Below are 26,137 nucleotides of genomic sequence, written 5' to 3' on the forward strand. Positions count from 1 at the left end.
TAATGAAAATGCCTCTACTCATAAAACTTAAAATGCTCACACATGGAAAAAGTCATAATGTTTTGGCAAATATTTCTTTGTTAGAAATGTGAATGAGGCCTACCTGCTTTATAACTAGAATTCTCTGTAAGTGGCATACAACTGTGGGAGAAAGCCAACTGAAAAAGACTCTGACAAAGGATGAATTAATGCTCTTAAGAAATACAGATAATTCTTGCTCAAACATACTTTTTTGATAAGGAATAATTATAATATATATGCCCTCTCCTTGTTTTTTTTTTTTTTGTTTTTTTTTTTTCAGGTGTAATTCTTGGGTCATCATTTCTACTTAACATTAATGATTTTCTACTTAAAACAAGTCTCAAAGAAAGAAATCGGATTCTGATAGGACCGTGCTGTGCTAATGCCAATCTGGAAGCTAAATGGTGTAAACACAGTGGCAATCCAGGCCCAGAACAGTCCATACCAAAAATATCCATTGATTTACAAGGAGGTCTGCTACAGGTCTGTGGGGATTGGCCACATTTTTACCATAAGTCTTCAACTAGCCTTTGTTCTTTTTTTGAACTGTTTCACTAAATCTTGATATGGTGAGAAAGAGTATTATCAGATTGATCTTTTATTAAGCCTTTTTTTTTAAGATTTTATTTATTTATTCATGAGAGACACACAGAGAGAGAGAGACAGAGACAGAGACCCAGACAGAGGGAGAAGCAGGCTCCCAATAGGGAGCCCAATGTGGGACTCGATCCAGGGACTCCAGGATCACGCCCTGAGCCAAAGGCAGATGCTTAACCACTGAGCCACCCAGGTGTCCCTTCTTAAGCTTTTTCTTAACAGTTTTATTGAGATATGGCCACCTATCATATAATTCACCTAAATAAAGTGTACAATTCAGTGGGTTTTTTAGTATATTCATAAAGTGTCCTCATTACTACAATCCATTTTAGAACATTTTCACATACACACACACCTCTCAAAACCCTGTACCCATTAGCATTCATTCCCCATTATACTCTAATCCTCTCTCTAGGGCTGGGCAACTACTAATCCATTTTCTCACTCTACATATTTGTTCTAGACATTTCATGTAAATGGAATCATATAATCAGTGGTCTTTGTGACTGGCTTCTTTCACCTAGCATAGTTTTTTCAAGATTCATCCATGTTGTACCAGGTGCCAAAACTTTGTTCCTTTTTATGGGCCAAATAATATTCCAATGTATGGCCATACCAAATTTATCCTTTTATCAATATTTAGACATTTAGGTTCTTTCCACTTTGGTCTATTATGATTGGAGCTGCTAGGAACATTTGTATACAAGCTTTTGTGCAGACATGTCTTCATTTCTCTTGGATATGTGACTAGGAGTAGAATTGCTGGGTCATTAAGCTTTTTTCTAATTATGGACTTCTCTAATTACAAAGTAGTCAACTTGTCTCAAGCACAGTGTCATCAGCAATATATAAAAACCATTTGCCAATGGCAGGTTCCATTGGCACCTGCCATTGATGATTAACGCTTGACATATAATCAGTTGTAGCCTTTTAATGCATTTGATTTATAGCCATATATGGACTATGTGAGGATATGCAACTTATTTCTTTACTGAGTTATCAAGAAATAAGGTAACTTCCTATTTGGATGAACTTGAATATATTCTTTATGTGATTTGATGTCCTCCAAGTTTGACATAAATCCAAAAATCTTGAGAAATTCACAATTACAGAATATGGAAATGGCTAATTTGTTAATAATGGAGGTATATATGAAATTCTTGTTTTTATCTAAAAATTGTTTTGTCTTGACTTTTCACCAGTTTTCTTACTGACATGGAGCTAGATGTGGAAGGATTCATAACTGCTTTGTATTGCTTAGGAGATGTTCACCATCTATCAGAAACCTTCATGTGATTTCATGTTATTTTATCAACAATATTAACTGTATTACCATTTTCCCAAGACAGCAAAGCAACTCCTCATTAAAATCAATATTAAGACAAAAACATAGTATGTCATCTCTATGTTATAAAGTTGCTGTCTCTTGACAATTTAAAGCCTAGAGTAGGGATCCCTGGGTGGCGCAGCGGTTTGGCGCCTGCCTTTGGCCCATGGCGCGATCCTGGAGACCCTGGATTGAATCCCATGTCGGGCTCCCGGTGCATGGAGCCTGCTTCTCCCTCTGCCTATGTCTCTGCCTCTCTCTCTCTCTCTCTCTCTCTCTGTGACTATCATAAATTTAAAAAATAATAATAAAATAAAATAAAAAATAAAAAATAAAGCCTAGAGTATAGCATTCAACTCCCTAGCTTGACTTTTCACCTATCTCTATTTTTCAGGATCCAATAAAAGTAAGACTGATGAGAACAGTAGACTTAGTATCATATTTCTTATCTTTATTTCTGTTGCCTTAATTCCAGAGAACGGGACCCAAACTTAGGTTTAAAATTTAACCACAGGTATAGGATTATTTTTTTTCACTTCTTTATATTTTTTCTCTCTTCTGTGTTAATCTGGTTCTCTTAGAAATAATGTTTGTATTGCCTTTATCCAATATATTCAAGAAAATGTAAATTATTGACATTTTGAATCCTCTGACATTAATCATTATTGCCCACTGGTCATACTTTTGTTCTGGACTAATACATTTCACATGTAGAGAAAGAGAATCTAATCCTCTTTATCAGAGAAAATACCAAGGCCTTTGTTCTGAAACTCTGCTGAATCCCCTGTATGATTGATTCTCAGGGGCTGTGGAATACTGGATGTTGGCACATTCTCACTGAACATGGAAGTTGGGAGCCATCTGAGTTCAAGTTCATTAAGCATCTTCCCTCTCTTCTTTTCTAAAAAATATAAGTGCAAAGAAAGGAACCTTATAATTAAGATGTATTTAATCTCATGACAAAAAGTAGGAAGCTATTCCACAAAGTTATTATTATTCTTTTGTTAACATTTTGACCTAGAGGATCTTCATTGCCTTCTCTCAGACTGTAATAGGTGTTGTTTTCTCACTTAGCTAAGTTAACTCATAAACATAACCTCACATTCACATAATTTCATTGTCAATTCAGCATTGAAAACTCATGGTTATTCACACAATATATAATGTAATTGATTTTCTTGTTTTTATGTGTTTATTTAAGTAATAGAATTTCATCCCATAGGTCAATTACTTAGAAATTATAGTTGTCAATAATTAAATTGAACATAATTATGGTCTTGCATTAATTCTAGTGTGATTGTGGCTAATTATCCTTATGAAGTATTCATTTGTATTTAAAAGACACTAAAATTTTTCATATGATTCTTAAAGGTTTTCTGGGGTCAAGAGCATTTGAATTGTTTAGTTCTTCTACATGAATTACTCAGTGGATACCTTAACGAGAAGGGAAATTTTGAAGTGCAAGTTCCTGAAGCAGTGCCACAAATGCCATCTCCTATAGAAATGAACCAGATTTTTAAAAGCGAACAAAGTTCAGATGACCTACGGACAGGCCTATTCCAGTACATAAGAGATGCTGGTAAGTAACAACAGCTTCAGTATGAGAGAGAATTTTGACCGTACATTCACAAAATAACACATCAAAATCACTTAAACTACATTAATACCTGCAGTACAAAAATAGGACATTACCCTTCAGTCTCTCTTAAGGGGAAATTCTTAATATATTCCTGTCTCAAATTATATAAAAGTGACCAGCCAGCTTCTTTATATTCTTATCCTTCATGCTTATAATGTTCTCTTTCTGTAATCAACATGCTCCCGTTCAAAAGCATACAATTAATTATTTTTTCATTTAACAGAACCTTTGAAAATGCCTGGTGTCTATGAAGTCGTGTTTTACAATGAAACTGAAGACAGCTCAGGGATGATGTTATGGAGATATCCAGAACCTAGAGTGCTCACCCTTGTACGGATAACCCCTGTGCCCTTCAACACCACAGAGGATCCAGATATTAGCACAGCAGACCTTGGTGATATGCTACAGGTAGGTAATGACTATTCGTTTTTAAATAAAAGCTTTGTGGAAAAGTGCTGATTATATACTAGGAAAAAAGATTAGATCATACCCATTTTTCCCATAAATAGTATGAGAGAAATACACACAAGTATACATATGTATGTATACATAAGTTTACATACCCACAAAACAAATTTTAAAATAGGGAGTAGTGTAATTCAGATTCCTGATACATGACGATTTTGAGAGTTCTCAATTCTACTCTTAGCCCTTTTGTAGGTAGGTTATGTTACATATTCTCTAATTGTAATTGTTATTCAGTTCACTGCACATTTTTCGAGTACCCACCATGTGCTGACACTCTTCAGCATTTCTAGAACTGTTCTATGAAATAAAATATGTCCACATAAGGCCAGAATGGAGGACTCAGTTTTCATGTTCATTTCCAGCACTGAGAATGGTCTTAGGCTTAAGATAGCTAATAGGAAAACTAGCTAACCAGTGATCATATTCTGTATGATTTTATTAAAGTTTATTGCTTGTCATTTCCCTGACTTTATGTAAATGTATTACTGATATCACCACATTATCATTCTACTTATCTACTTATTCTGTAGACCTAAATTTCTACAAAATTTTTCCTCTAGTTTGCCACGTATCACTAGATCACACAACCATCTACTCAGAACAGTGAGATTGCTGTCTTTCCCTGACCCCTCACATCCAATTCATCAACAAGTCCTGTCATTTCTGCCTCTAAAATATGTCCCTATTCCATCTACTTCTCTCTTTTTATTGGTACAACTGGAGTCCAGGCTGCCACTTCCTATTCCCTGCTTCCTAATTGGTCTAAATGATTCCATCCTTGACTCCTTGTAACGCATGTTCCAAACAGCAGCTAATGTGATCTTTTAAAAATGTAGATCAAGTCACATCACTCCTCTTAGAATCTGATGGTGCCTTCTACTACTTCTTGGAACAAAAAACAACCATCTTGCTATTGCCTATAAGGACCTATGAGGTTTGCCCTGCCTATCTCACTGACTTAGTCTCATGCCTCTTTCCATTCCTTACTATGCTCCAAATGTACTGGCCTTTTTTCCCTTTGAACATACTACTTGAGAGTCATTTCCCTTGCTCTGTTCCCCCCCCCCAACTTTGTCAGTTTGGTACCAGCTCAAATGTCTTGTCACAGCTGGTTCACTACCACTTCTTTTTTTTTTCCTACTTCTTTATTCTAAACCAAATTACCTTGTTTTACTTTCTTTATAGGTGTTAATTGCCTTTTAGAATTATTATATGCATTTATTTATTTAACTGCTCATGGTCTTTTTCTATGATTAGAAAATAAGTTCCTTAAGGGCACCTGGGTGGCTCAGTCACTTAAGTATCCAACTCTTAATTCCAGCTCAGGTCATGATCTCAGGGTCCAGGGATCAAGCCCCTCATTAGGCTCCATGCTCAGTGGGAAGTCTGCTTGGATTCTCTCTCTCTCTCCCCCTCTGTACCTCCCCCAACACATGCCCTCTCTCTTTAAGTAGATTCCATGCCCAGCGGGGAGCCTGATATGGGGCTTCATCTCACAACTCTGAGATCATGACCTGAACAAAATCAAGAGTCAGTTGCTTAACCGACTGAGCCACCCAGATGCCCCCAAACTTTTTTTAATGAGTGCTCTGTACTTACTTTTTAAAGACTTTCTTATTTTAGAGAGAGAAAGAGAAAGCATGAGGGAGAGGGGCAGAGGGAAAGAGAGTCTTAAGCAAACTCTACACTGAGTGTGGAGCCAGATGCAAGGCCCAATCCCATGACCCAAGATCACAACCCAAACAGAATCCAAGAGTCAGTTGCCCAACCAACTCTACTGCCCAGGGCCCCCATTGAGTGCTCTGTACTTAAATCAGAGGAATCCAAGATTCATAGTAATGTATTAGCATATTAACATTAATATATTCTTATTTTATTCTTGTTTAGGTTTCTGATTATATTTAGTCAGATATTCACCTTCTGAATTGATAGCAATAAAATTTCTCATCATTTTGTCAAGTGAACTTGAATGTGCAGAACTATAATTTGCCAAGATCTCAGTAGTCCTTAATTTAATTTTTTTCTTGTGATGAAAATTTTTAAGATCTACTCTCTTAGCAATTTTACTTTGATTCTTTAAATTTGTTTCTCCTCCTATTAAGATTATATTCATAATTATCTTCTCTACCAGCATTCTTAGATTATTTTTGCTAAGTAAAATAACAATATCTTTGAAGACTGCGGTCTTACTAGACTTGCCCAAATGCAGAACATCTTTAGTATTTTCAGCCAAAGTGACAATACTTATATTTCAAATTTTCAGCATCATGTAAGTATAAGGGCTTCTTTCTAACTGCTTTTGTGGATTCTTATTTATAACTAAATGTTAACACATTTATTAATAGAAGTCTGATAACTATTAGTGGTATTAAATAAGGCATTTGAGATAGTAAGTACATTCACTGTAGACATGTTCTTTATCTTTTCACTGATATTGGAGAGGCAGAAGAACATTCTGGTTAAGAAGATAAACACTAGCCAGAGTGCTAGATGTTACCTTAGACATCTATAAGACATCTATAAGACATCTTATTCTCTCAGTCTCAGGTTTTTGTTTTGCTTTTGTTTTTTATCACTAAAATGAGGCTATTAATAATGTGATGATTATAGGAATTAATGTTTGAAAGACAAATACAAATACAAACAATGCCTGGCACACAGCATGCACTATTTAAGTATGAGTACTACTGTGGTGACATGTATTATTTTGTATTTTCAAAAGTCTTTTCATCAAATAGAAGTATAGGCTAGACCAGAGAGAATGGAAGCTGCTGGGCAGCCCGGGTGGCTCAGCGGTTTAGTGCCACCTTCAGCCCAGGGCGTGATCCTGGAGACCTGGGATCGAGTCCCACATCAGGCTCCCTGCATGGAGCCTGCTTCTCCCTCTGCCTGTGTCTCTGCCTCTCTCTCTCTCCTCTCTGTGTTTCTCATGAATAAATAAATAAAATCTTTAAAAAAACGAGAGAGAGAGAGAGAGAGAGAGAGAGAGAATGGAGGCTGCTGATTTCCCAGACCAGCCAGTGTAGCCCATGACATCTGGGACAGTCCCAGGGTCTAGACAGTGGATTTGTCACATAAGCAAAGCACTGATGAAGGAAGCCTGACAGGTTGCAACAGCAAACAGTTGGTATTAGAAAGGTTTCACATCTTGTTGGAGAGATAGGAACTGAGATGTGGGCAGAGTTCAAGGACAGGGATGCTGGTCTAAGAAGCAAGAGGGAATTAGCCTCCTGTAAGTTGAAAGGGAGAGCTTGATCCCAGCGGTAAGAACACCCAGAATCAACAACTGGAATGGAGAATAAAGCAGGACTGGCAGGAGGTTGCCAGGCTGCTGAGCTCCTCGGCTAATCCTTATGTTCCTCTGACTAAGAGCAGAGTTTGACCCAAGGGTTGGGGTAAGCCTCATTTGCAGAAATAACTCTCTGGGTTGCAATCTTAGAACTATACAAACTATTTTGTTTCCTTGGAGCTTCTGTTGAGAACAGAAAACATGTTGTGTGAATCACAGCTTTGATTCAGTATGACAGCTTTTTCCTTGAGCACTTGCAGCCCCAGATCTTGGGCTTCTGGGGATTCAGCCCCTCAACTGAACACTGGAGTTAATGTTATTTACCTCTCAGAGATGTTACAATAATTGAATGAAACGTTATGGCTAAAACAAATAAATGCCTTACACATAGTGAGCTTTCAATAAATGTTCATTTCTTTCCCTCCACTCCTCCTTAACAAGCAAATGTCTGGACCACTAAAAGAACCGTCTAAGTAGGGATCCCTGGGTGGCGCAGCGGTTTGGCGCCTGCCTTTGGCCAAGGGCGCGATCCTGGAGACCCGGGATCGAATCCCACGTCAGGCTCCCGGTGCATGGAGCCTGCTTCTCCCTCTGCCTGTGTCTCTGCGCCTGTCTCTCTCTCTCTGTGACTATCATAAATAAATTTAAAAAAAAAAAAAAAAAAAAGAACCGTCTAAGTAAAATTCCAGCCTTCATCTCTCTTCCTTTAAACTATCCTAAGTTCTTAAAGGAACAGTTGGATTGTATCAATTCCTTGAGAAAAGTTTTCAATGATTCTGGCAGACCGGTAGACTGACCTTGAGGGCCTCTCTCAAGGACCTTGACTGACCTCCCCACCCCCTCACCCAGCTTTACTTCTCACTCCATTACAGATGATCTACCTTATAGTCAAACCTGCCTATTCAGCATTTACCAAACCTGCCAATGACAGCCCACTTCCATACTCCCTCTTCATTTGAATCTCTTCTTTCTCTGCTGAAATCCTACCCACAGTTCCAAACAGCCCATATGCCCTCTACTCCATGAAGCCTTACCTGGATGCTATCTCCAAACATAGTACTTCCTTCTTCTGTAGTCCTCCATAGCACCACTTTTATGCTATTTCTTACTCATTCTTCACATTTCAACTGTGTGTGTGTTCATATCTTGTCTCCTAGATTGTAGTTTGGAAGGCAATGATTGTATCAAATCTGTCATTATGGTCCCGTATTACTATTACCACTGCACCGGATATGCTCCATATATCAAATGGATGGATGAATGTATGAATGAATGTCCATGTTTCTATTTTGTATTATTCAAAAGTATTACGCTGTTTGTCATAATTTTATGAGGCTGTTGAATGAGCTTCGGTTTTGCAAACTGAATTATGTCAAGATGCATTGTGTTATGCTTCACTGGTATTATCTACCATAAACACACAGTCTAATGTCATTACATTACATAGACTTTTGGTGAGATCATTGAATGTACTGCCAAGCCCACTGCCCCCTAGACAGAGGCTAGTTCTTAAATACAAAGATAAGTTAATCTCTCTGGTTTTAGTCCTAAAAACAGAATTAAGTTTGGTTCACTTTTTTCTTGAGGACCATTTAGTTCATAAAAAAAACCAACCTTTTAGAGGTCACTTATGTACAGAACCCTCAGATTTGTCTGTATATATACCTTTCCATGATTGATAATGGCATTTATAAACAGGCTTCCCATATGAGTTTATGGAATTTATTTGACAATTGTAATGAAAGATGTGGAAAACATGTTTAGAATATTAAATTAACCATAGGTTCTGAATAAGGACCCTGAAATTAATATTCACAGAAAGCAAAAGGAGCTTATTTTAGGTCAGTTTATAATTTTATCATGTTAAATTTTAAGTATTAGCAGTATACTTAGGTATCAATAAAATTACTACTTGTAGGGTAGAATAATGTCGTCAACCTAGAAGGAATGTTGTATCATTTTAAATGAATTTACACATTAGAATTACTGGCACTGTGTCTGGCACATTCTGAGTTTTCATTTCCTCATCCTGTTGTGTATGCTGCCTACTCAGGACTCAATTTTAGAAATAGACATGTACCCAGATTGTGAAATTTTAATCCATTTTTGGGGTAAAGTTAATAATGGATATTTTAATTCTTGCACAGATCTGTCATGTTACTTATTCTGATTCTCTCAATACTGTATTATTCTTGTTTCCTTTTTATTTTCATTTATGTGTTGTACTGAATTTTTAGATATCATTTGGTATATGGGAATAGGCCAAACTAAATATCATTTTTCCTCAAGGATATTAAGAGTATAAAGCTTGAGCATTCAAGACAAACACGAAGGGACTGGAGTCACTGAAGCAATTTAAAAAGATAAGAGGTAAAAGTAAAGAGGTAAATTGGAAGATGAGTTTGGCATTGATAACATGTAATGTGGATTAAGGGGAAAGATGTAAAAGCCAAAGTCAGGAATTCCTCCAAATGTAAGAAACATCTAGGGTGTACATAAAATTCTCAGTGTTAATGTTACAGGAGAAGGAAAGAAAACATTTAAGTAACTTGAGGAAAATTAACACAGGTTCACAAAAGTTTACACCAAAAGAATTAAATAGATACTTAGATTCAGATCTATACCTTCAGAAAATGTGAATATAACTAACAAATGAGATAAAAATCTCTGTCATTTTTATTTCCACTTCATAGCATTTCTCTCTGACAAAGAATTATTTGATATCTTCTCAGTATAGTGTAGGATAGTACAATGTATAGACAGTGAGGATATAAAGAGATTGATCTGTCCCTACTCTTACGAGGTTTATAATTTACTTGAAAATAGAGGGCATAGTTGCATATGCAAACTCATAAGATAGAATAACTAAATATAAAGATAGACCCACACATTTTTACAGAAGAATCATGTAATTGGGAGAATTCTGACATCTGTAAAGTAAATTGAATTGGGAACAGAAAGAATAATTTATTACAGAAGTTGTATGATTTCATAGCCCTTTCTCAGTTAAAAAGGCATTTTCAAGCTTCAGAATTTAGTGCAGAATTCTTACATGAAAAAAACATGACTAGAGTCCATAAACGATATCTTCACAAGGATAACAGGAAGAAAAAAGACAAAAGCAAGCTGTGTCATTTGTTTATTTCTGGTGGAGAAGGAGAACAGTAAGCCAAAAAAATCAGTGCAGTCATGTCCAGTTCGCTTTTGTTTATTCAGTTCAAAAGTTAGGGAAATTAGTTTTTAAAGTAACATCAATATGATTATAAAAATCAAAGTGAAACCACATTGGAAGGATAATGAAGAAAAAATTGCATACTTGGAAACCAAGGAGAATCTAAAAGGTTGAGATCTAGGTTATTTTTGCTCCAATATGTTATGATCATCTCTGTGTTTTATACCCAGAACTGTGCTAGATGCTTTGCATAATAACTTGAGTAAATCTCATTTTATTCTGTGAAGTGCACATTATCTCCACTTTATCAGTGAGGAAACTAAGGCCAAGAGAAATTAAGTCATCTTGAATTATAAAACTTAAAAATGGGAGAGCCAGAATTTTATCCCAGGTCTTTCTGACTCTAAAAACGATGTTTTTTACCCTATTTGTAAAACTTTGGAATAATAATAATCATAATGATACATTTGGGTGATAGAGAGCTACTCTGTTGAGATGTGGAAAGAAGGGAAATAAAATTATTCTTTTACTTCAGACTATTAAACCATGAAATCATGAATCTGACCCAAAATATGCAAAATAACTTTAAATAAATAAAAGGACTCCCAGACACACAAGATGGATTGGATATTAAGATATCTAAAGAAAGAGGGATGTGATCCTGGGTGTGATCCTGGAGACCCGGGATCGAGTCCCACGTTGGGCTCCTGGCATAGAGCCTGCTTCTCCCTCTGCCTACCTCTCTGCCTCTCTCTGTCTCTCATGAATAAATAAATAAATAAAATCTTTAAAAACAAAACAAAACAAAAAGATATCTAAAGAAAGAATATTTCCTTCAGAAGGAAAACTGGTCAGCTCTAGAAGCCTGGGAAGGTCTTGGAAGCATTTGTTGGCAGAAGCTCTCCTGGCAGCATCCAAAGAAATGGTGCCCAAGTGTCTGGTTCACCTGGTAGCTAAATCTCCTTTATGGAGATGAATATAGCAGCTGTCAAATCTCTGTGTCTAACATTCAAATCATCTACCACCCAAACAACTTTCTAAAACTTTGGCCCCCAATACAATCTGTCTACAGAGAGAGTATCATACGTTACTCAGGCCAGCATCAGTATCCAGGCTGCTTGGCAGTTATATATCGCATGGTAAATTAATAACTTGGCATCTGGTTTATGTATCAGTCTCTAGTGAACTTTGTTGCATGACTCAGCATTCGTAAGTCTAGTCAGTGCTAGGACACCATGGAAATTTTCTGAGACTGCAAGCCAATGGCCAGATCTTGAATCATGATAAATCCATCATTGCTAAGTACCCTCTTGTGGCTACCTGCCTTCCTAGCATGCTGGTCCTTCCCAAATGACATCTCTGTTGTGCCTTATGTCACAGACCTTTCCAAACAAAATTCTACTCTCGCTACAATTAAGAGTTGTGAGAAGTAGGTGTGATGTTTGTAAAGCACCTAGCCTTACATAGTTCAGGGCTTAGTAAATCATGCCAACACACGGTAAAGGGTAACTGCTACCAGTTTTGTCATCATCATCATCATCATCATTGTATCAATTGATCAAAGAAGCTGGACCCAACTGCATTAGACCAAGAAAGCCCTTTTTCTGAGAAAGACTTTTTTGTATGTATAGCCTGTTAATGTCATAACATTTGTTAGGGATGCTGGCTGTGCCTGTGATTAATAGCACACTTTCACTGGCTAAGACTGGTTGCAATAAGAGGCACTACCTTCCCAAAGCTCCATGATCAGGGCCTCCAAGGAGGTATGTCAGGTACAGTTCTCCAGGCTGCAGGTAGCAGAAATCCCACTGAAGCTGGCTTAAAGAAAAATGGAGGGATCTAGTGTCAAGATAGAGTGAGGAGCCCTAGAGGCCAAGGACGACAAGACCAGGAATGGAAGATAGGAACCCAAGGGACTGTTTACACAACATCACTTTTCTTTGTTTCTTTCCCCATGTTTGCTTCATTCTTCCTTTTCAACAAACTACCTTTTCTCCTGCTTCTCAGGCCACCTGATAGTCTCCCCGCAATTCCCAGAATCACATTTGCAAGTCCAACTTCCAGTTCAGTTCCACGTTCCTGACCCACCTAATGGCACGTCAAGTGCTCTTACTTCATTCATCCATGGCCATGAGATAGGGTCACATTCACCAACATGGCTATGAATTAGGGGTCATTGTGAGCTTGGCAGATACACACCCCCAAAAGGGACCGTTTCTTGTTGGATCTCTCTTCTGGTTCTCATTTTTCACCAAACTCATGGTCAGTACTGGCCTCACACTGTCAGCTGCTTCTTTCCAGTCTGGCTGACTCTCCCTGCTCTTCTAAGAGGGAAACCTTTTATATATGGTCTGTGGTTTTATAGAAGAGTCACTGCTGGCTGAGGGTCTCTAGAAAGACTACCTCGCTAAAAAAAAAAACTTTACTCCTTTTTGCTATGGCTTTTCCAGCTTTTTCCCTTTGCAAATATCTGACAAAACTGTTTCTTTCTGTTCGTCAAAGGCTGTCTGCATCTGGAGAAAAGCCTCACATCACTTCTTAAATCTTCTCATTGTCCTCTCCTAGCTTCCTCCCAAAATATAGATTCGGCAAGCTCCTATGTCTTACTGACACATAGGAGATAGTCTCTTATCCCCTAAATGCTTAAAATCCATACCTTTCTTAGTCCTTCCTTTAAATGCAGTGACTATGTAGCACATTAACAGCTTCACAATTTCTTTTCTGTCCCAATTCTAATGATGTGTGTGAGAGCTTTACGTATAAAACCAATTTCTATGGTTGAATTTGAGTTTATATTGTGACACTTTATGTCCGTAGCTTAGTGATGATTTAATTGTGTTTAGTTTTCTGATAATATTTTATCTTACATACTTATCCACAGGTGGAACTAAAGTTTCATTAAACTTTATAGTTGTGTGGGTATTATTCTTTTTCATAATTATATGGAAAATGTTTCAAGTCAGACAGTGATACTCAATATTATCCAATAAATTAAAAACTAGAATTTTGCTGCTTTAAACTTGCTTTTACAAGCTTCCTGTAATTCTAAATTACATATACCTGATAGGCAAAGGTTATGATATTAGCACCTGGTGACACTACATAAAAAGAATCCTTTCGAGAGTTACTTGCAATCTAATATGATGTGCCTTGCCTCTTCCATGCACAGCATAAAAAGAATAAAAGGAAGTACTCTTGGGTGTTTCTTTTCAGCTGTGTTGGGTGGTTCACTTATAACTGAAAATATGTTCCCAGAATCCTGAGCCTTTTTATTTTATAAGCACCTCCTGCCCACTGGCAGCTGTACTAATGTGTCCCAGAAGGCTTTGCTCCTATCCATCATCTTTAGGAGTGGTGCTCAAAGCCCAGATATGAGATTCATTGTTGTTGAAATGCAGAAAGGAAAAAAAAGTCTTGGGGGCTTTCAGGAAATAAGAGGCAGAGCCAGACTCTTAGGAAATAAAGGAAAAGAAAAAGTCTTGTGTACCCAATGGACACAGTACTAAATGGTTCTGAATGATGGGTCACAGTGCTAAGTGGTTTACATCCAGAAGCGTTGCCTCCTTTTTTAGACAATGAGGGAGGAACCTAAAATAGAGTATTCCCTAAATACACTTTTAATCATTCTGTCTTTGTGGTATTGTAAAAGTACAGGGGGAAAAAGGGATCTAGGAATATATTGTAAAGAGCTCTGCTTGAAAAATTTGAGGTTAACTTAGTAAATACAGATAAAAGGACCTGGCTTAGGGCCATGAGGTACAAAGGTCGACAGGGCTCTAGTTCTGCACCCAAGGCATCTCTAGGCTTTCAGGAAGAGTGATAAGTACACAAAATAAGGCAAAGTAGAACCATGAAGTGCCACAGAGAATGTGCCTTTTTAAACATCAGGAAAAGGCTTCATAAAGGAGATGGCAATTGAAGGACTTCCTGAAGGCTGAGTAGGATATCAACGTAAAATGAAGGGAGAGGGACACCTGGGTGGCTCAGCGGTTTACTGCCTGCCTTTCTTTGGCCCAGGACCTAATCCTGGGGACCCAAGATCGAGACCCATCAGACTCCCTGCATGGAGCCTGCTTCTCCCTCTGCCTGTGTCTCTGCCTCTCTGTGTGTGTGTGTGTGTGTGTGTGTGTGTGTGTGTGTGTCTGTCTCTCATGAATAAATAAGTAAAATCTATTTTTAAAAAAATGAAGGGAGAGGGGATATGAAGGGGAAAAAAATCAGTCTGAGCACAACTTATATCTGGGAGGTGGCAAATAATCTGGTTTGGCCAGCATGGGTTATACAAATAAGGGATTAGTGGAAGGGTGGTGGGCTGCAGACTTAGTTTTTTAGTTCACGTCCTTTCCATTGAGGGAAAGAGGAAGGCAACGAATTTTTTGTGAACCTAGTATGTGCCAGGCACCAAACTTGTCCTTTTATAGGTCCTATCCCTATGACCTACATGATGATGCTGCCTAAGTAGGTACTATTATCTCTACTTTACAGCTAACATGACTCAGGTTCTGAGAAGTCATATAATTTTCCGAAAGCAAGTAAGGAACTAAAACCAGGACTCGAGGCTGGGTTTATATGATTTTTTTTTTTTCTGTGTTGTGCTACCCTGACTCCTCTTAAATGGAATTGTATTTGATCCCATAGGCATTGGGGAGCCATTGGCAGTGCAGGCCTTTATGTAAATTGATTTAAAAGTCTGGTAAAGAGTAGAATGTAGCATGAAGAGACCAAATGTGAGAAGACCTGTCAGGGGTTTCAGAGAGGAGACAACAGAGGCTATAAGCTGGAACAGGGTTGAGGGGCGGAGGTGTGAGGGAAAAGAAGCAAATGGAGGAGACACTGTAGAGAAAGAATCCGTGCTCTTGACAACTAATAGGGTAGTTTAATGAGAGGGAGTAAGAGAAGTCATAGATGACTGCTAGATTTCAGATCAATAGGCAGTGTGATGTGGGACTACTTAGAAAATTTTAGAAATGAAGACCCTGTTCTCCCCTTATACAGGCAAGAAAGCTGAGAATCTGAAAAATTAAATGAGTTGCCATGGACCTCTTCTCCCTGAAAAGTATGTGAATGAACTAGATTTAACGTAAAATTTCGGGATACTTTATAGATTATAGATTCCCATAGAGTTTTTATGAGTCCTTGAGGAGGAATCCCAACCACACAGGACAAACTGTCAGAGCTACTGAGATCTGCATCAGTTAGGATTAGGTTCAGCTTTGAGAGACAGGAAATACCAAATGACAGTAACTGAAAGAAAACTGATGTTTCTTTTCCTGTCACATGTGAAAACAGTCTGAAGGTAGAAGGACAAGGACTGTCTGAATCTCTACAGTAAAGTCATGAGGATCCAGCCATCTTCTTGCCTCCTGCTGTCCCCATTGTCCCCATATACTTGCTTTTCCTTCATGGTCCAGCATGGCTGCACAAGCTTTAAGCATCTTGTCCCCATTCCAGCCACAAGAAGAGGAAGGGACCAAGAAAGAGCGTGCCTTCTGCCTTTAAGGATATTTTTTGGAACCCACACTCTCCACACTGTACTACCAACATCCCAAAGTCCAGAACTATGTCACCTGGCCACTCCTAGCACCAGAAATTGGGACTCTTTTGCTGAGGAAGAAGGGAAGGAGAGCTAGTGAGACTCACCAAGCAGTCCCTGCTGGCATCACCAGCAGGGTGACTCCTGTGGGTCCCCTCTGCTGTACTGGCTGGCTCTGGGGCCCACTTCTGTTCCTGGCCTGCTGGGGAAAGTCATTGTTCTGTCTATGAGGCAGTGAGAGTTCTAATTCACTAGTGAACTCTTTGCTGAAGCAGAATTTGTAGAGAAAACTGAAAAAGCAAATGAGATTTTGGATGGATGGATGGATGGATGGATAGATGGTTTGAAATGCTAGGATTCCTTGTCCTTCAAAAAATGACAGGGAAGGAATCTGTCAGTGAGACAGGCTTGTAAAATAAATGAAAAACATTTGCAAACTAGAAGAATAGTGAAGCCATTTTTGTCCTGTTACTTTATTTGGTAGTAGAAATTTTATTTGTTTCTCTTTTCCCATTAAATACTGCTGCATTAAAAGTGAAGGGAAACATTTCATTCTGACAACAAAAACTTGTGCCTAGCAATCAACGTGTTTGATGTTTACTGCTCAGCATAAAAAATGTTTGGGATGTAAAAAAAAAAAGAAAGAAAGAAAGGATAGTAAGTATGAATGGATGGGATGGTCTGTGATCAACTTTTTATGAATTATTCTCCCTCAATAGAAGTATTTTTTGCCCTGTGGAAGTCACAGTAAAACTCATTATTCACAAATGTCAATTATTTCTTGAAAGCTACATTGTTGGAGAGAAACGTGAAACACAGAAGGAGGAAAGTACAGAGAGGTAACATAGCTCATTTGTTAAGAACAAAGATTCTGAAACTAAAGTATCTGGGTCCAGATCCAAATACTTTGGGCAAGATACTTAACTTTCCTGTGCCTCAGCTTCCTTCTGTATAAGTTAGGCATGATAATGGTTCATACTCTTTGAGTTGCTAGGATGAATAAATGTTGCTAGGTGTAAAAAGCACTTAGAACAGTATCTCACACATAGCGCTTTATAAACGTTAGCAGTTATTACTTTCCTCTAAGGACTTACCAACTCCAGGTGCCAATTTGCCTCTTGTTCTGCCCTAGATTTTGAATGTTGGAGAAAAATTGAATTTTTATTACAAACTATAAATTCTTTATCCCTATACCCATCCTTTTCATAAAGGCATTGGCCTGGAAAACTCATTTTTTGTCATACATTTTCAACCATGCATGCCTTCCATTTTTTTACTCAATTCCCAGTTAGGAAAAAAGGAATTAAACTTGAGAACCTTACATGTTTTATAGTAATGTCTTTAAATACCACATCAAAATTAAGAATCTTGGTTCTCTTATGCTGTGAGCACTTTTTCTTAGCAGCTTTACTGAGATACAATTCACATACCAGACAGATCATCCACTTACAAGGTATCATTCACTGGGTCTTAGTCTCTTCACAGACTTGTGTAATCATCATCATAATCAATTTCAAAACATTTTCACCATCTCAAAAAGAAACCTAATGCCCTTTAGCTATCACCCTCCAGTGACCCAATGTCCAGCCCTAAACAACAACTAATTTACTTTCTGTATCTACATATTTATCTATTCGGGACATTTCATATGAATGGAATCATATAATTTGTGGTCTTTTGTAATTGGGGTCTGTCATTTAGCATAATGTTTTTGCAGCTCACCCATGTTGCATCATGATCAGTATTGCATTCATTTTTGATGTCAAATAATATTCCATTGTATGGATATACCACATCTTACTATGCTTCAGTTGAGGACATTTGAATGTTAACATTTTGTGAATCCCTATCTGTTTTATCTAGCCTCTGTTTTGTCCTACAAACTTGGACCAAAGGTGATGATGATGACTAATAATATTTACAAGGTGTTCTTAGAAGCATTCTTTCAAAGAGCTTACAGTCCAAAATTAATGAAACAAATACATCAGCAGCTATCACTGAGCATTGTATAGTAAGTGTTAATGAAAGTGCAGAGAAAGAGGTTAACATAGTTGATGAGCTTGAAAAGTAGGCTTCAAGCCAGAGAGTGGAGCATTTTAAGTGCTATGCTGAGACATTTGGGCTTTATTCCATAAGCCATTTATTCTGTGAGAGTAATCATTAAGGGTATGGAGCTGAGTGACAACCATGGCTGATTATGGCAGGAAAGATGAATTAGAGATTAGAGGTTGGGCTGCCTAGAGGCCTATTCAGAGTATAATCACTCAGCAATAATGAAATGATGGTTGGAATGGGAAAGAGGAAATGCATGTAAGAGAGAGACATCTGGAGGTAGAATAAATAGATTTCAATGTCTCTTTGCAACAATTATAGGAGGGGAAAATTAAATGACTCTAGTCTGAGTGACTGGGTATATGGAATACTATTAGTTGGGACTGCAAATGTCAGAGAAGAAATGAGCTAGTCTAAGATTGTGGAAGAGATCCTAAGCTCTATATTCAACACTTAAAATGTGTTTATAAATTAAGGTTTTAGAGGACTAATTAGGTATGTAATGCTTACCACAAGTTTGGGAGTGTAGGAAGCCAATTCAGGAACGGGTTGGGTTATTTAAGAAATGAGTTGTCAAGTCATCTCCATAAAAGTAAAAATTGAAGCCATGAAAGTGAAATAGGGAAAAGTCACACTGAGACTCTGGGTGAAGAGCTTACAGATAAGAGAACTGAAAATAGAACCATGAGAAAGCTCACTGTGTCCAGTAAATAAATAGTAGGTTAGGAATTGTGGTGGCTTGAATAGTGTTTCCCTCCCACCCCCATTTCTACCCAGAACTTCAGAATGTGACTTTATTTGGAAATAGGGTTTTTGCAACTGTAATTAAGTTACAGCAAGTCATACTAGATTAGGGTGGGCCATAATCCAGTGATTGGTATCCTTATAAGTAGAGGGAAGTTTGGAAAGAGACAAATACAGGGGGAAAGGCCATGTGAAGACACAGGCAGAGGTTGAGGTGATATAACCACATGCCAATGAATACCAAGGATTTCCAGGGGCCACCAGAAACTGAGAAAAGGCATAAAGGGTTCTTCCCTAGAGCCTTCAGTGGACCAGGGCCCTGCTGACACCTTGATTTTGGACTTCTAGCCTCTAGAACTGTGAGAATAAATTCCAGTTTGCTTGTTTGTTTAAAGATTTATTTTTGTTTTAGAGAAAGCACACAAACAAGGGGAGGGGCAGAGGGAGAGAAGCATGTGGAGATACAACATCACCACCACCACCCACCCAACATGACCTGAGCCAAACTCAGGAGTTGGTAGCTTAATGGACTGAACCACCCAGATGCCCCAAATCTCTGTTGTTTTAGACCAGAAAGTTTGTGGTAATTTGATGTGGAAGCTTTAGGAAACTCATACAGGAATCAACAAAGAAGTGGTCAGAGAGAAAGGCCTTGGAAACTGTTAGGTTTTTCCCAAATGAACGGCAGAGAAATTAAAAAGCCAGGCAGTAAATTCGAGCATGTTTAATGGGAAGCGCTCCGGGGCGGGGTTCCGTGACTCGGAGGGAGGGGCTCGAGGCAGGGAAGTAGCCCCCAGGGCAAACCGGAGCGGGAGTGGTCTGTAAAGAGTTTTCAGGGCGGCCCCGGTGGCGCAGCAGTTTAGGGCCGCCTGCAGCCTGGGGTGTGATCCTGGGACCCGGGATCGAGTCCCACGTCGGGCTCCCGGCATGGAGCCTGCTTCTCCCTCTGCCTCTCTCTCTCTCTCTCTCTCTCTCTCTCTCTCTCTCTGAATAAATAAAATCTTTTTTAAAAAGTTTTCAGCGGGAAGGTGGGGGCGGGGCGGCATTCCGACCAGGCCAAGGATTACAGGTCTTTGTAAACTAAGTTAGGGTAGGGCGGCAAGGCAGCCTTATTGGGAGGTTGCTGGCCTGGGGCCGGCCGTTTTGAGGTCCCCAGTCTCGCCAGCCCAACAGAAACAACACAATGTCAGCAAATCTAGGCATAGTGTAAAGTTTAAGAAGCCTGGGAGACTCAGCAGTACCATGAGTACCAACGGAGCACATGGTAGACTGGGAAAAAAGCTGTGAATTTCACAGCTTGAGGTCACTGTTGACTTAGAAGTTTTAGTCAAGGCTCCGTGGCAGAGCCATTTCCCTACAATAGCCCATTTCCTTGGGTTCTTTGCTGGAGTCACATTGGGTTTAACTATTTGACACTCTGACTACACGGTAAGCTCTCTGAGAACAGGGCCCTATTCCTCATTCATCATTGTTTCCCAGTCACCTAGAGAATGGGCGGTAGTAGATGCTCAGTATTTGTGGAGAAGGAATTGAAGGATAGAGAGAAGGAATTAGAAAAGAAGTTATTAATTTAGTTTATGCCTGAGTCTATGGAGGAAGTTTTTGGTAGATCTTCTAATTAGAGAGTTGAGTGATAAGATTCATTCTTTAGAGAATAGAAGATATTAGAGACAAGAGGTCAATTCTTTAAGGAAGGTCATGAGATAACAAATGACAAGGCCTAAATTTTGGTCTGTATCATCATATGCTGTCATATACCAGCCAACAAACTTTGATAAGCATTAGCATGCCAAGAACAACAAGAACAACAAAAAAATAAAGTTGGAAAAAGACCCTATGGTTTCAGGATGAGAAGAGGTAATGTTTTTTACTCCTCCCATTGTGTTCCTATTTAGTGTCATCCATAGTGCTAAAAGCATCATATCATAATCTCACTTAACTCTCACAATGTTATAAAAAACTGTTATCACTCCCATTTTACAGATGAGAAAGTTCTCCAAGGGCCTACCACTACTGAATAGCAAAGGTAGGGTCCTTCCTCAGGCTTTTTTTTTTTTTTTTTTATTCAGAGAGAGAGAGAGAGAGAGAGAGGCAGAGACACAGGAAGAGGGAGAAGCAGGCTCCCTGAAGGGAGCCGATGTGGGACTCGATCCCAGGACCCCAGGATCACACCCCGGACTGCAGGCGGCGCTAAACCACTGCGCCACCGGGGCTGCCCCCCCCCCTTTTTTTTTTTTAATTTACCTCAGGCTTTTTGATTCTAGAATCTACATTCTTAACTACAGGGATGAAGATATACTTGTAGATTGATGTAAGAAATATTTCTTACATTGTATTGATTTGGAGGTACTTCAAGGGGTCCTCTTGAAGATGTCCTTCGTAAAATACACTTACACATATGATCAGTGTTTCTTAAGTGTTGCCTATCTGTGGAATGGTCTAAAGCAGCAGCTTCTTCCAAACACAGACTTTTTGAAAAACACCTCTTGTTTTCCATTCAGATTCTATATTCAACTCTGTGATGCATTTTTATTAGTTTTACTATTATAAAAGAGTATTCTCTCTATGTCATTACCTACACTATTCATTAATGGGAGAGACCCTCTTGTGTTTTATAAAGCTGACCTAAGCCAGAGGGTGTCAAGACAGTTTCACTATCTTGGTGTCAGTCACAACATTTTGAAAGCCTAGACTTATGTAAATAAGTAACTGCAGATGGCAACCATCGTTTCACTGCTTTATCAGCCACATAGTGGTGAATCACTGAATGAGATGCTCAGAATGCTGCCAAAAGCAGCCAAATAATATGTTGGTTTTAGATTACTATTAGAAGGAATTTGGTAAGTGTGTTTTCTTGTTAAAAGTTCTCTTGTATTTTGGACTGGAATGGTTTGCCCACCTGCAGTATAGAAGACAGCCTCTTTGAACTATCTCAAGGAAATAATACTCATCAAAGGGCATTTTCAGTGAAGAGAGATAACTGATGTGATTCTTTGCTTTTGTGGGTATCACATATATAAGCTGAACCAGGATTCTCAAAGGACTCGTTTTCACCACAACCAGCTTCTTTAACACAACTTTCAAACTTCATAGTGATAGATAGATAGATCACAGTGATCTTGTGATGTACATAATGTGCATTCAATTTTATGTTTGCCAATTGAAAAATATTTAGCTTTAGAAAAATATTTGCTACATAAGCCAACTTTGAACCATTCTTTGAAAATAGACAATAATTCCATTAATGTTACCCTTTATCATGACATCTTTTTTTTCTCTGTGAAGAGAGATCGATTCCAAACACTGACCAGTAGCTTTTTCTCTTTAGCTAATTCACAGGATATCTGTGTGAAATAGCAAGCTTTCAGAATTGCTCCCTATTTCATTAAAAGTTTATCTTAAAAAAATGAGTACTCAAATTAGTGATTTTTTTTAAAACACTATATTAAGAACATTAAGAAAATTCAAAGCTAAACTTTGATGTAAGTTACCGCTAGTGATTGTTGTAGTGTGTTTAGCATATTCAGAATAAAAAATGGTCTTGAAGAATCAACTCTCCAATAGCTTATCCTGTTATAAATTAGACTCCTTCTAGATACACAACCCTACATTTATTCCCAAGCAATACATTGATCTCTTTAAAATTAATACACAGTTTTGAAACTCTTAAGTAGTTGTTTTATCATGACCATAAAATAGACATGCATAAATACAATCATATTAATATAGTCAACACAGACTAATAAAATAACTAAATCCCAAATCCCAGTGCTCTCATCTGGTGGTAGTAAAGAAGCTCAGTCTGTCAAGCAATTATTCAAATACTATTGTGAGTATATTAAAATGTTATCAGCTGATAGTATCTCTGATGGCACTTTTTGAATTGAGGTATAACTAACACATTATATTAGTTTCAGGCATATAACACAATGATTGGATAGTTGTGTATATTGCTAAATGACCATTAAATCTAGTTAGCATATGTACATAATTCAAAAATTTTTTCAATGTATGTGATGAAAACTTTTAAGATCTACTGTCTTGGCAACTTTTGAATATGCAACACAGTATTAACTCTAGTCACCATGCTGCACATTACATCCCCATGACATGCTGATTTTATAACTGGAAATTGGTACCTTTTAACCCCTTTCACCCCACCCTTGCCTCTGACAACCGCCAGTCTATTCTGTGAACTTGGTTTTATGGTTTTTTTGTTTTTACATTCTATATATAAATAAAGTCATACAGCATTTGTCTTTCTCTGTCTGACTTATTTGACTTAGCATAATGCCCTCAAAGTACATCTTTGTTGTTGCAAGTGGCTCAAGATTTCATTCTCTTCTATGGCTGAGTATTTTTCCATCGTGTATGTATATCACATTTTCTTTGTTCATCCATCGATGGACACTTAGGTTGTTTCCGTATCTCGGCCATTGTAAATAATGCTGCAGTGAATATAGGGGTGCATATATCTTTTCAAGTTAGTGTTTTCATTTTCTTCATATATACCCAGTATTGGAAATACTAGATCATATGGTAATTCTATTTTTAATTCTTTGAGGAACCTCCATGCTGTTTTCCATAGTGGCTGCATATATTTATATTCTCACCAGTAGTGCACAAGGGTTCCCTTTCTTCCACATCCTCAACACTTGTAATTTCTTGTGTTTCTGATAATAGACATTCTAACAGGTATGAGGTTTTGATTTGCATTTCCCTGATGATGAGTGATGTCAAGTATCTTTTCATCTCCCTTTTGCCCGTCTGTATGTCTTCTTTGGGAAAATGTCTATTCAGATCTTCTGCCCATTTTTTAATTGCATTGCTTGGCATTTTTTGTTGGTGACTTTATATGAATTCTTTATAGATTTTAGATTTTAACCCCTTACTGGATATTTGATTTGCAAGTATTTTCTCCCATGATTGTAGTTTTTTTTTTTTTAGCTCTCATTTTTTCTCCTTCTTCCTTTACTTCTTGTTTTTTGATTCAATACAAATATGACCTTTTCTAAGATATGTGCATGGTTTCATCAGTTATTTCTGTTATATGAACTCTGATTATGATTAAACTGATTATGAAGAAAGCTTCAAGAAATTTTCTAAAAGTTTTTTAATTGATATGCTTGTTATATTATTCCTAAAAAAGAAATCTATCATTCGATCAGTTTTAGTTGAGAAAAAAATCTAATGATGCCCTTTGAAAAAAATTCTGAGTTTCTGTTATGAAAAATTTCAAATATACAAAGTGGAGGAAATACTGTAATAAACTGTAGGTCTTTCACACATCTTTAGGAATTGTCAATATCCTATTGTCTTTTGTTGATGTTGATAATGTTCTCTGGAGTATTTTTCTTAAAGTACCATTTATCATTCACCCATAAAGACTGCAGTAAGAATTGGTAACAGGTAAATATATTTAAATATAACTTAACTATTTTTTATCATAGCCAGCAAAACTAATAGTAATTCCTTGTTATCATATAATTGCCTACATTAAATTCTCCTCTCTTGTTTCAAAAGTATTTTTTACAGTTGGTTGGTTTAAATCAAGATCCTGGGTAGTCCGGGTGGCTCAGCAGTTTAGCGCTGCTCCAGCCCAGGGCCGATCCTAGAGACCCAGGATTGAGTCCCACGTCGGGTTCCCTGCATGGAGCCTGCTTCTCCCTCTGCCTGTGTCTCTGCCTCTCTCTCTGTGTCTCTCATTAATAAATAAATTTTTAAAAAATCCCACTGAGGTCCACACATTACCTTCAATTGATATGGTTCTTACATATATATCATCAGTTCCTTCTCTTCGTTTTTTGTCCCCTATGTCATTTATTTGTTGAAGAAATTGGATTATTTGACCTATAGAATTTTCTAAATTTTGGATTTTGACTCACAATTTATACTACTATTTAATATTTTCTTGTTCTCTGTGTATTTTCTGTAATCTAAATAGTTGTTATGGTGGCTTGATTATATGTCAGTTGTATTTTTTTCAAAGATTTATTTATTTATTTATTTATTTATTTATTTATTTATTTATTTATTTATATAAGAGAGAGCATGAGCAAGGGGAGCAGCAGAGGGGCAAGGGGGAGAGAGAACCTCAAGCAGACTCTGCACTGAGTGTGGAGCCTAACAAAGGGCTTGATCTCATGACCTTGAGATCACAACCTGAGCCAAAGTCAAGAGTCAGATGTTTACCCAACTGAGCCATCCAGGCGCCTTGAGTTGTATTTTTTTTTTTTTTTTTTAAAGAATACCTCCCAGTTGACACCATATTCCTTCTGTTGCATCACAAGCAAGGGTGCATGGTGTCTGCTTATTTCATTTCTTCTGGTGATGTTAAAATTGATCAGATGGTATCCATCTTATCCATCATTATCAAGTCCTCTGTCAACATTTCATACATTGATTGTTCCATAGTTTGTCAGCATAGTTTCTCCAGCTCATAGAAATTAAATCACTGATTGATTACTCACTAAGAGGGAAGAGGCAGCTTGCATTTATTGGACAATTTCTGTGTGCCAGAAATTTTGCTGGGCAGTTTACCTATATTCTTTTATTAACTCTTCCCAAAATCTTAGGTATTCCATATTTTCATTATAGTTTAATAGGTAAAGAAACTACAAATAGAATTTACTCAAGCTAGTAAGTGAACCAGTTATGCTACTTTTAGCTGTTTTTATTAAAAATAAACCTAGAAGATAGTAATTCTCATTTATATGTTAAAGTAGATCAAATAGATTAAAATTATTTTTTTTTAATTTTTATTTATTTTATGATAGTCACAGAGAGAGAGAGAGAGGGGCAGAGACATAGGCAGAGGGAGAAGCAGGCTCCATGCACCGGGAGCCCGATGTGGGATTCGATCCCGGGTCTCCAGGATCGCGCCCTGAGCCAAAGGCAGGCGCCAAACCGCTGCGCCACCCAGGGATCCCCAAATAGATTAAAATTAAAGCTGAAGACCAAACTTAATGAGAATGACAATATCTACAGCATTTGCATTACTATCAATAAAGTGATGTTAATGTCATATAAGCTAAGTACTTCCCGTGCCCCAGTTCAGTACCATTGGAGCCCAGCAAATAATTTATCTCAGTCTTAAATATCCCTTTAGTGGACTAAGTATATAAGCTATATGGTAGCTCATTTTATGGAAAGCAATGATGTCTGCAAAATAACATTTTTGTAAAATGAAAACTATATCGTAAAGCATTTTCTAATAGTGAGGCACTCCAGTGTTGATGAGAGAAATCTTGAAATTTTTTCTACATGTCTTTAAATGTCATTTGTCTTCGTGGTTT

At 37.7% G+C, this 26,137-nt stretch overlaps 1 protein-coding gene and 1 long non-coding RNA gene across 12 annotated transcripts in view; one reads left to right on the forward strand and one right to left on the reverse strand.

Annotated features, from left to right (window-relative positions):
• Positions 1 to 26,137, forward strand: part of VPS13B (vacuolar protein sorting 13 homolog B) — a 718,401-nt gene that overhangs the window by 578,246 nt on the left and 114,018 nt on the right. For all 11 annotated transcript variants that reach the window (XM_077846720.1, XM_077846711.1, XM_077846713.1 and 8 more), the window contains 3 exons: positions 302 to 504; positions 3,317 to 3,524; positions 3,808 to 3,992. In XM_077846720.1, the coding sequence (XP_077702846.1) occupies positions 302 to 504; positions 3,317 to 3,524; positions 3,808 to 3,992 (596 nt within the window). The remainder of the gene's footprint in view (positions 1 to 301; positions 505 to 3,316; positions 3,525 to 3,807; positions 3,993 to 26,137) is intronic.
• LOC144283079 (uncharacterized) lies at positions 2,387 to 16,258 on the reverse strand. The gene is made up of 2 exons (XR_013351410.1): positions 16,154 to 16,258; positions 2,387 to 2,846 (listed from the first exon to the last, which is right to left on the reverse strand). It is a non-coding gene; the product is annotated as an uncharacterized LOC144283079 (long non-coding RNA).

Source organism: Canis aureus, chromosome 14 (genome assembly GCF_053574225.1).
Source record: "Canis aureus isolate CA01 chromosome 14, VMU_Caureus_v.1.0, whole genome shotgun sequence".
Classification (NCBI taxonomy): domain Eukaryota; kingdom Metazoa; phylum Chordata; class Mammalia; order Carnivora; family Canidae; genus Canis; species Canis aureus.